This window comes from Notothenia rossii, assembly GCF_949606895.1.
Source record: "Notothenia rossii genome assembly, chromosome: 11".
NCBI lineage: Eukaryota > Metazoa > Chordata > Actinopteri > Perciformes > Nototheniidae > Notothenia > Notothenia rossii.
The window spans coordinates 10966498-10978983 of record NC_136910.1 but is presented as its reverse complement, the minus strand read 5'-3'; the positions used below and the strand labels follow the sequence as shown (position 1 = coordinate 10978983).

At 41.4% G+C, this 12486-nt stretch overlaps 1 protein-coding gene across 4 annotated transcripts in view; it reads left to right on the top strand.

The window, feature by feature from the left end:
- The window catches only part of plce1 (phospholipase C, epsilon 1), an 85349-nt gene that overhangs the window by 32421 nt on the left and 40442 nt on the right, over positions 1–12486 (top strand). For all 4 annotated transcript variants that reach the window (XM_079660831.1, XM_079660832.1, XM_079660830.1 and 1 more), the window contains exons 6-7: positions 9992–10194; positions 10759–10901. In XM_079660831.1, coding sequence (XP_079516957.1) covers positions 9992–10194; positions 10759–10901 — 346 coding nt within the window. The remainder of the gene's footprint in view (positions 1–9991; positions 10195–10758; positions 10902–12486) is intronic.

Here is a 12486-nt window from a genome sequence, read left to right as displayed (position 1 = left end):
CCCTCTGCTGTGCTCCCCTGTGGTTTGCTCTTTTCACCTTCTTTGTCTTTCCGGCTGCACTGTCCTCTTTCATATCCTCAACCGTAATCATTTATTTTCACCTTTTTCACTCCATCTCCTTTTGCTCTTTCCTTTATTCTTTTCCGGCTCTCTTTTTAATATTTCTTCCTCTTTATTGACCAACCTTCCTTAAACCATTTCTTGCCTTCCTCCTCCACCTTCATCTTTCTTGTCTTTTTTTTTTCACGTAACAGCGAAACCTGAAGTGTATCTTTCAGCCATTAGGAATCCCACGGAAAAAGCCTTTCTTTAAAACTTGAGGGGGGTTCCCAAACGCCCACACGCTTACATCATGCACAATATATTAACAGCGTTGTATAGAACAAGTGTAACCCCTAGACATGTCAGCATCACTATCCACCCACTGAGCCACGGAGGACCTACTCTAACACATGAGTCAGACAAACGGGCTTTTCTCTCAAGGCTTACTGTAAAACAACAAACTCCACGGCTTTCTGTGCGATAACCATAGCAACCTCACTTCTCAGTATCCTATTAAGTCCATTTTTTGAAGTAGGCAGTAGTAGGCCATTGATAATTCAAAATGGCCTACAGCAAACACCTTAAGTCCACCTTTTAATGTGCTTGAAACTCCCCAAATGTAATGTTAAGTTCACACACATGTACTGTACATAAATACAAAGTCTGCTTATACATTAGGGTTTACGTGTATGGTATGTGTTCATCCAAAATGAGCTGTAGGTGGTTAATTGTTTGAGTGAAAGTAATTGCGTCTGCTTGAATTAGTATTTTATATTCACGTGTTTTAGTGCATTGGAGTTGTTCAAGTGCGTCTGTGAGTAATGGATCACACAGTATTTTTGCTTCTGTCTTATTCAAAGCAGATACTCAGACATTAGGCTCCTCTAATGTAAACACTGACTTGTGTGCATGGACCACCTACACACACATTGAATAGAACTTCAAACCACATAAATATATAAAGCACACATAAACACATACAGTATGCGTATACACAGCCTACACATACAACAAGTGTACATTTAGAGTCTGTATCTATGAAACGACAGACTTTTCTTTTTGCGTTTGAGCTCGTACACACAAATGAGCACTCAGTCATCCGTGAGATAGTCCAGGCTCAGTCTGCGGGAAAGCAAACATTACCTTGTGGAGACAGAAACTGCAGAAAAGGTCAGAGAAGAACAGCACGGAGCGGAGAGGTTTTCTGTTTCTCCGTTATGCAAACCAGGATAAGGAGTCTCTGGGATAAAGAGCGTGGTGTGTTAGTTTAGTGTACGAGAAAACACTCGCATAGAACTTTCACATGTTCAACCTGAGACGCGGGATGTCTGCTTGGCATGTTTGGGTGCGCTTGTTTGATGGCTTTTGGTGTGCTCTGTCCAGGTTGGGTGGGGTTAGGGTGTCTGGGTGCCAGAGCTGCTGAACATACCTGGCTGATCGCTGGGTTTGAAATACACTAAGGTGCATTTGATTTATACGCTCTTGCCGCGTTGGGTGGGCAGGGTGCACATTTTGTTCTTTTCCATCAGATGGGCTTGTCGGCTCCCTTTCTACTGCATTAAAGCAAACACAGTCCAAGTGGTATAAAAGATTTAAGGACTATGTGGCTCTTAGATCTTAATCATCCAGTGATTTACGGTTCTTCCACAATGAAGCAGTGGAGAGACTCAGCAGAGTTTTATATTAGTAATTCAATTAGTGTCGCCTATTCTCCCACATTTGCTGTGTTTCGTAACTATTTCAATAAATCCGGAAGTAAATGGCAGCCTAATAATGGTGAGTTGGAGTTAGCAGTTATTTGCAGAGGAATTGGTGAAATTGCTTTAACTTTGATAGAGGATACCTTAACTCCAAGTGGACATACTTTAAACATTTAAATCTTTGGCTGCAAATCTTAACTATTAAGAAAGTAGAAGTGGAAAAGACATTTTTATGGGATGAGAAAATTAAGGAATGATGACGCATTCTGATGCTCTACCATGCTGTTCTGAAACCCCTATTGTACTGATTTAAGCTCCATGAGTCCTAAAATAAGTTACATTTCCACAAGGCATTAAGCTTTTAAGCCAAAACACTTGAATCATGTTCCTTTTCGCATAAAAAAAAAATCCCCAAAGTGTTATAAATAAACGTTTTAATCCTAAAATAACCTAAATACACCGTCAATTGGCAAAAGTCAACTTGCTCAGTAAAAGAAGGGTTAAGGCTGACGTCTCTTCCTGTGACCTGAGCTCTTTTAACACTGACCCCTAGCTGACCTCGACTAACCCCGACCCCCAATGCGTCTAAAAATATTTCTATTCCTTGTATGTTGGCTTCGTGGGAGAGTATGTGGGGGGTTAAGGGGACTAATGCAGTGAGTTTTTGAATCCCCAGCTAATCTTTTTATGTGTTTTAATTTCATGATATCATACCCCAGATCACCCTTTGTGTGTGTGCTTGCATGACAATAGTGGGAAGAAAGATATACTGTACACACACACACACACACACACACACACACACACACACACACACACACACACACACACACACACACACACACACACACACACACACACACACACACACACACACACACACACACACACACACACACACACACACACACACACACACACACACACACACACACACACACACACACACACTATTTAGGCATCTCACAGACAGCTGAGCTCCATTGCATCAGGGGATCTCTGCCTCGGAGTACTGGACAATATTACAGTAATTGAGGAGGAGTGTGTATGCGACAGAGAGATGGTGTCAGTGAGGGAGTATGTTAGTGTGTGTGGAAGCCGGAGACATCAAAGTGGAGAGGTTAGAGGCGTTGGGGGTTGGATTTCTGGGAGGCAGCGTCGGCCTCTCCAGTGTCCTGCATGCTCATACTCTATGTGTCTGGTATGATATACATAATGGCACGGGCATGAGTCAGAGTGTGTTTGCTTGTCTGGATTTTAGCATGTGTATGTACGTGAGTGCATTCCTGCTCAAGGTCCAGTAGATCTGTGCGATACCCCACAGCAAAACCGTGCTAATCCTTTTCCCAGAATGGCGGTTGCCAGGCAGAGAAATGTCCCAACGGGGTGATTTTTTTGTAATATGGAAGTCATAGTTTGTAAGTATATTAGTGTTGTGATGATTTTATTTATTTTAACACATGTACTGTATGCACTCACATGTTTGATCACCATCCTTGAGAAGGACAAACTCTCTAGACTCTTCAGGTGGCAACAAGCCTCAGAATAGGACACATCATCTGCCCACTATGGACCAGGTTGCTGAGATCGATGCCTTGCTAAACAGCCTTGTGTTAAATATATAGGTAGAATTTTAAATAGCAAGAAAAAGCTCTGGTGTTCTTTTATTTTTATCATTATTTTTACATTTTTTTTCAAACTCTCATGAACATTATTTCTCGATAGGTATGAGGCCTAACGTATCACCTTTTGATGAGTTGTTAAAATATTTGGATGCAGCTTCTGTAATAAGAACATAAATACCACACATCCCCAAAAAATTTCCTTTCCTCAAAACATTGTATTTCTACAGCATTGGAGAAATTAGAGCGGGTTGTGTTTGTCATAACTGAACTTAAAGCGTCTCTTGGAACAAATGTCTGTTTTTAACATATATGTAGCACACACATATTTTTTTTAATATTTCAAACTGGATTAACAGATTTATTTAGGCCACCTGGAAAATTCCTTTTTTTGCAAATACTTACTAGCTTTTATCTCTGCTTTTGTTCTCCTCCTCCTGATACCTGGCTCTGAAGCGGCAAATAGTTCCACTATGACCCAAAGCACAGATCAAATAGTTTGGATTAAATTCTGACTGTAGGAAAAAGAAAATACTTTCTCATGAACATTATACTGTATCTTGAATATGGACAACATATGCCCGTCATTACAAATTACATTTCTATGCAGCAAAGTCAGACAATTGATGTTGTTATATTGATGAGCCAAACAGCTTTTGACTTCTGACTGTACACTAGGGATGTGCATCTCCATCACTGAGGCCGATGCGATGCGCATCTCGATACGTTGCCACGATACGATACATTAACGATACCTTTGAAACACCAGGCGATGCGATACGATACGATTCACCCCTGTTGCGATACAGTTCGATACGATTTGATTCAACATTATGCGATTCGGGGCGATACGATGCGATTCAACACGATGCAAAAATAATGATACTTCAATATGGTACGACAGAGGATTTTTGTTTTATTCCTTATATGCAGCAAATCATACATTAACAAAAAAGTGCTTTACATATTTGGTACTGCACGTCCCATCATGCCGTTTATTTTTTTTACCTTTAAAAGCTCTCCAGAGTACAGTACGATTGTATAACACCTCACAGTTAAACAATGTAAGGATGCATTGCTCATGATTAACAATGTGCAAATAACAGCTACCATAGAGCAATGCCCATACAGCTGCCAGCCTGATGTGCTTAACACTCAGAGGCTAACTCACCAGTGAGCAGAAAGCAGTGGTTTCTATCTGAACAATAAAGAAAACAAATAACCTTTCACAAACAGGTATTTCATAACTGCTTACAGTAAGGAAGACATTTAAATTATTATTGGCCGTCACAGGCTGCTGTAAGCTAAACACCTCTCTCTGACAGAACACCTCACTGAGTGATTTAACTCATATGTCTCACTTTCAGGTTTCTCTTTTCAGCCGCAGACCCCATGTCGCCTCTTTATGTGCGTCGCTAAGTTCCTCGTACTACTTTTTTGATTTTTCAAGTTGACCGTCTGTAGTAATAGTGCCGCGCACATATACCATCAGGACGTTACTGATGGGGTGCGGCTGCGGAGTGATACTGTGTGTATGCAAGTCCGCATCTAGGACGGATCTATGTATCATGGCTGTAGACCTGTTAAGTAATAAAGATACCTCATACAAAGGTCTACGGATACCTTATTACTCTCCATGACCTGCGGTCAACTATATAGCATAAATGACTATTACACCGTCTTTCTTGAACAATCCGAAGTGTTGCCAAACGTTTGATTTGTAGGTATTTTTCGCTGCGCTGTGTTTCTCTTTCTCCTCAACTTCCGTGTGTGTTGATAACTGAGACTCTCGTTCTCCGTAGTGGCGAAGCAAATATCAAAGATCGTCTCTGCTGAACGTTGACAAGATAAGGGGATTTTATATGAATGAATCGGTTTTTTACCGATGCAAAGACGCTACGCAATCGATGCATCGCGAGTTCAACCCAAACTGTAGCCGATGTGCACTCTTTCAACCGGTGCACTCGCATCTTGAACGTTTATGCCGGTGCACCGATGCGAATCGGTGAATCTTAACATCTCTACTGTACACGGTAAAATGTTGACAGAGGATAAATCTTTTTGGAAGTTACTGTAACTTGTTGTAAGGGGAGCTCAATCAGTGCAGCTGCCTCAGCACTGTAGCATGTATACGTTACCTTCATAGCTTAAGCCATTAGCATTTCCTGTACACACACAGTGTAACATGATATAAAAAGCTTTACTAGTGGCAGATGACTCAAATAGCTTTAGTTTTGCTTACTGGCTAAACGGCAAGATCAGTAGAACCGTAGCTTACCAGGAATGAGAACACAATATTGGTATTGGATAACCTTTACTTATGTAATGGAGATGAAATGCAGTTATGGCCTCAATGCCTGAGCTATTAATGCCCTTGTGTGTTTGAGCCTCTTAACTACTGAGATTTAATAAAAGACATTAGGCAAAATGTACAATTCTGTTAATTATTACATTAATTCCCTTGTAATGTATGCATGCATGTATAACCAGCTAATAACTTAGTCACTATATCACACCTTCCCCTTCCTTTACACTTAAGCCTTTGATGACAAGGGTACATTTTTTATCTCATGGTGTCAATTTTGGATTAATTGTCGTGGGACATCTGTGAAACCTGAGAATCAGAAGCTAGTAGACTCATTTGTTTCCTCTTACATAAACAGTCTTAAACATCTCCACACTTTGGGAAATACACTTTTGATTATTATGTTTAAGTGTACATACAGTATATACACGCTACAATACACTAAACTTATACTGGCATTTTAAACAAAAGTATCTCTTATTTTGTCCATGTTTTTGCGTAGAGTTTGAAGATGAGTTTGTTTGTTTGTTTGTTTGTTTGTTTGTGAGTCTGTAAAGAAGACAGCTGCTTTGTGTCCATCAGAAGCAGAACCACATTCCCTGCAGGGTCCTTTGAAGTCAGGCTCTCTTACACACTTATACACACACATATACAAACAGCCTTTTTTTGCTTCATTCGTCACCTCGCATAGCCCCTCGATGTGTGTGTGGAAGTAGAACGTGCTATACAGTCAAAGAGTATATCCTTTCATGTCTTTTAATGTTAGGAAAGAGGAGGTTTCACAGGACAAGAAACTGACCTCAACTGGGTATACAAAGTGATTGGATAAAACAAAACACACTATGTTGGTTGTGTTTTTCTGCTTGAATGAGCTACTCAGTTTAGGATTCTTTTTTCTTTCATTGTTGTTGACAACATTTATACAAATCCAAGGGAAAACACATAATAATTCTTATTTATTGTCATGATAAATCATTTAAAAAATCTTGAATAAAGGCTCTTGAACCACCACAAAAAGTCAATTGAAGTACTTTAATCTTGGTCTGTATTAAAGAATGTATGTGTTGGCTCAATTGAACATTGAATTAGACAGCAGCCGTTTATTCTTGCCTAGATAAAATGCTTTCATGCCATAATTGCTGTCATAAGCAGGACAGCTTGGGAAGAGACACTGATACCAATATTGTATTGGTTGGCAAGGGCATAGTCGTGTAAGTCCATATTTGCTGTTTTTTAAATGGCTGTTTGAAGCCACTTGGTAATTCTATTGATATTTCTGTTGCGTCATACTTGTTACTGAAATATTCAAGCAATATAAAATAACATATAACCTTATTTTCCCTTAATTTTATTTTTTATTTATTTTACCTTTATTTAACCAGGATAGGTCTCATTGAGATTAAAAATCTATTTTTCAAGAGAGTCCTGGACCAAGAATGGTAACAGCACAGTTTCAGACAGTTTTAGAGTTACAAACAATTAAAAAACACACAATCACAACACAGTCATGCACCAAGTTTAGCCAAAGCATTTACAGACACAACAGCCTGCTTCGAGGTAAAATCCTTTGGGTTTTTATTAGTTACAGGAAAAAACGAAAAATACTGCCCTAATTAACTGATAACCTGCCCATCTAAATCAAGTAAATAACAGAAGCATGAAAGCAATCTACGTCCCCGGCCAAGTCGGCTTCTTTGCTTTTTATTAAATGCGGATAAATACACTGTCAATGTGGTAGACTTTATGTCTGTTCGTTCACTGGACAAGCACAGTCTCTAGATGCTGATAGAAAAAAAATCTTTTACCAGAAATATGAGTCAGAGAATGTTCTGGATAAGGGGAGTAATAAAAGGCGCTTTGTGTGTAAACGTGTTAAATCACACTTTCTTTTATTTCATAATGTTGTTGAAAGTTTCGCCTTTTAGTAATAAGCTTGTTGCTGGAATGCAGGTCAATACAGTACTGAGAGAGGTGTGTGTGTGTGTGTGTGTGTGTGTGTGTGTGTGTGTGTGTGTGTGTGTGTGTGTGTGTGTGTGTGTGTGTGTGTGTGTGTGTGTGTGTGTGTGTGTGTGTGTGTGTGTGTGTGTGTGTGTGTGTGTGTGTGTGTGTGTGTGTGTGTGTGTGTGTGTGTGTGTGTGTGTGTGTGTGTGTGTGTGTGTGTGTGTGTGTGTGTGTGTGTGTGTGTGTGTGTGTGTGTGTGTGTGTGTGTGTGTGTGTGTGGTGTTCTTAGTGTCTCAGTGTCTCACCCTTTCTCTCCCTCACACGGCTCCCTCACTCTCTAAACGTGCAGGCTGGTATGTTTCCTTTCCCTCGGGATGGCCCAGATCTGACAACATCTAGGCCTACACCCCATGCAGGAAACCCATCCCACTGAGACAAGTAGCTTACCGTGTGTGTGTGTGCCACGCTGCTGCCAGCTCTTAATACAAACAGGACGTATGTTAAGGAGTGAACACAGATCCATGTACTTAATTCGGAGTATTTAATTTTACACCATAATCCAGGAGGGTGATGGCGTATATATTTTTCCTTCCTGGGAATATTTTGAAGCTTATTTACACTCAAGCCATATTTTCTCATTAACCTTGTAATGCGCTTGCCCCCTGCTTTGTCACCGGTATCGATTTTGACCAATACTGCAATATCCACCCCTGCAGAAGACATTAAGGGCCACTTAACATCGCCACAAAATGTTGTCGTAATGGCTTTTCTGAGAAATTCAGGTTCACTTAAGGACAACTCAAATCATTTTGGATAAGTGTTTTTCATTTGTCGGATGGATTTTGTTCCGAGAAGAGTGTGAACCGATGAAGAGGAGGCTTCTCGCTAAGGTCAAAATGTTAAAACTCCTCAGTGACGTCTCTTCTTTCTCTCTTGCCTCCCACCATCCTTTTCTCCATCTCCCCATTATTCTCCTTCTCTTTATACCTACACCGACACTTTCTCTCCAGATCCCTTGCCCGACATTCTTCCTATCCTTAAGTGTCTGTGGCATTTCTATCTATTCTTTTTCTCTTTTCACGCTTTGAGAGGAAATTGCTTTGAGAGGAAATGGCTTCCGACAATGAGCACAGCAGAGGAGCTGATGAGAATGACCTCTGATTCAGATGTTGTATAACAGTCTGAAAGGTGAAACACAGCAGCGGATGAGCTGATTTCTACCCGAGCGCTCTTGAACCCCTCTTTCGTCTCAGTTATTTTACCTATTATACAAAATCCACTTTTTCATGTCTTTTATACATACAGTACATATGTGTCCTCTCTGTGTAAAGAGATTATGAAAGTGTATTTTCGTCCTGATCCATTTCTATAAAACCTATCTGAAAATGAGCCGATCAGATTTTGTCCGCTTTATGATGTTATAACGATGTTTTGGCTTGTGTTAGCCAATCACCAACCAAGGTGACACCCCCCCCACCTTATCACCTGAATCTCCTCCTATGCACCTTTCACACCAACGCGGTTCCAGGGCCGGTTCGGAGCTGGAGCTTGAAAAGCACCGTTTTTTCCTGTTCACACCGCAGCGGAGCCGCATCTAAGCTCCAGAATCCGGTTCGTTTCAAGTACCAAAAAGTTGTCGGTCTAGAAAGCAAGCACCGCATGCGTCACGCTTAACGTCGGATCTGGGCTGCGTCCAAATAACACGCGACATCCACCAACTTTTGAATGTAGCATGTAACGACTGTAAAGTTGGCAGTAAAGTCGTCCCATTTCTTCCATTTCGTTTCGACAGAGCAAAACGAGTAGCGCTTCAATACAATCGGCCATTGTTGTTGTGAGGGGGTTCTGCACGGTTTGGCTTTATGAAGCAGGCATGCAAACGGTAACGTCATGACTCATACGATGACGCAGCACCAGTCGGGCTCTGAGCGGTGTGAACAGAGCGGGAGCTGAACCAAAGAACCGGTTCCGAAGCAGAAAAGCTCTAGCACGGAGCTAGAACGGCAAAAGCCTTGGTGTGAAAGGGGTACTAGATTACCTTTGTGTTCTTTTTAACCAAATATCTCTGAGGGGTGTGGGGAGGGGCTCCTTATTTTCATCTAAAGTAACAGACAGAGAATCAGCACTTTTGAAACAGACGGGATTATGGGATGCTACAATGATCTGTTTCGTCTTTCGACCAAACACTTCAGAGACATGATTTGTATATAACTGAGACCTATAATATATTGATGAAAAACAGTATAAAAGGGGAACTTTCAAGGCTGGTAATGTAGGATTGGCTTTACCTCTTCATCCTGTTATAACTGCGGAAATGTATTTATATAAATATAACTTTCATTTAAAGTAGGTGACCAATGTGTCAATGACTTCCTCAACAGGTTAACAACTATGTGCAGGACAGAGAGGAGCTCAACCTGATTCATCCCGCCAAAAAGCTCCTGCTGTCTCTTCCTGGATGTGTGTGCCTCAGGGAGTCTCGCTGGCTATCCAACGCTGTCAGCAGCAGCAGCAGCAGCCCAGCCGGACCGGACCCTCACCCCCTCCTCCATCACTGCTACTGTCAGCCTTTCTATCCACATAGGTTTGTAGCCATTTTGGTCTTATTTAGTATTTCTTAATGTAACATCCATTTTGTTGGCCCATCATGCTAAGAAGAAAACCTAAAGAGACTGGAACTGTGTTTGGTATTAACAGTTAAACATTTAGACAATTAATAAAGGTTGAAAGCAGAATTAAGCACTTGACAAATGATACTGTTTCTTATTGCTTATGTCATCTGTGTTGGTCAAACGGACTGCACCTTTGGTTAGAGAGGTCACTTAAGAAATGCTCTCTATAAACCAAGGGAAATATATTGAAATCTTTGCACTTGGCACTATAGATCAAACCAAACAATCAACTTGACTGTATCATCTTTAAGGAGGGTGAGCTGATGAATAAATGGGAAGTAGTTCAGTATAAAATGCAAGAGTCTCACTATGCAGCTCTCTTAATGCACAAGTGGAACATTTAAACTGGATTTAAAAAGCAACGGGAAAACAAGTGATGTAAGAGAATAAGAAGGCTGCCATGCTGCAGTACTCTGCCCTGAATGTCTTCGAATCACAGCCACAATAAAAGACTCTTCGTTATTTCCACTTTCTAGGTTTTATCGTGTCTGTGTGCAGAGGACGTCGGCGTGCTCCCTGCTGACCGGAGCCCTGCTGGAGGCCACAGCAGCTCTCGGGTCCCGCTCCTCTCTGCCCTGCCCTTTACCCCAGATCCCCAACTGCCACGCCGTGCTGAAAGGTGGGTGTCATACTTCAGTAGAACATGTCTATATGTGTGTTTAAGTGTGCAAACCAAACAAATGTGTTGATAAGCAAACAGTTTTACATCATACAACGTGTGTTCCAATAAAAGCCCAATTCGTACATACAGTATGAAAACCTGATGACAAGTGAAGCAGAGACTTTGGGGAGAACATCTTTGTGTCTGTTTGAATTCTGAGTGAAGAAGATTCTCACTGTTCCCCTGTGGTCCACGGCTCCGATCTTTTCTCGTCCTCTCCGTTCTTTTCCCACACGGCTCTTTACTACCCACAGCGGGTTTTGGGTCGGTCCATCACGTCTGTAGTTGATCCCAGTGGTTGCATTTTCCTTCTTCTTTTCTCTATATTTCCTTTGCTGTCCTTTCTCACTACTTATACCATCCTTTCTCATTTTCTCTCTCCATTTCTCTCTGCTCCATTGTACAGTTTAGACACACATGCACACACAACGCTAAAGTGGTGTTAGACGCACAGGAAGAAGAAAAAGCCTCCTGACATCACAGTGTCCACTTAACACTGATGCACACGCCAGGTTATGTCTTAACATCTGAAAAGAGGTGATATGCACTTCAAACGTACTCCTCTCTAAAGCTCAGGAGGGATGTTTCAAATGTCTATTCGTGTTTTTATGTAACAAGCACACGCATGTAGGGCTGATTTTATTGTACGTAAACTACATAGCAGAATCTCTCTGTCCTGGTGAGAAAGACATGAAAAGTAAATGATGAAATGCAACGAGACAATCTAAATAGACACATCCGCATCATGTAAATTGTATCTCACCCTTTCTGTGTCTCCTCTGCCTGACTCTGCATATGACTTCATTCTCCAGCCAATCAGGTTGTCGCTCTGCTCCTCAGCTGGTAACTCTCTGTCCACCTTCTCTACAATCATGTTACGTATGACATACATGTAAGCCGATCCTGACATTAACTACAACTCGCTTTGGTCCAGGGGACAGGCTGTCTCTGACGAGATCAAGGAGACGCACGCATACACACACACGCACGCACGCACGCACGCACGCACGCACGCACACACACACACACACACACACACACACACACACACACACACACACACACACACAGACATGATTCTTTGTGTGTCTCTCTGTGACTTGCTATATTATTATCAATCATGTTGACAAAAACACGTAATGATTTAACAGACAAGCTAATGGAGTAAAAAAAGAAATATTTTACACACACACACACACACACACACACACACACACACACACACACACACACACACACACACACACACACACACTCTCATACAGCACATATCTTTACCATGACATCGTGTTCTGTTCTAATAGGTGTTGCGGGGAACAGAATAGAGGCAGACACGCACACACATAGCAGCTTAGAAGTCTTGGCAGGACTCGGACTTCACATGCACACACACTGCGCATGAGCATTACCTAAGACAAGACATATCAACTTGTTTTTAAAGTTATCTGTTTCCCATCTGACATTCACCTCTACCTTTTACAAGCATGGAAACCACCTGTGTGGCAATGCCATTTGAAATATTTGACATTTAGTTTACCAGAAA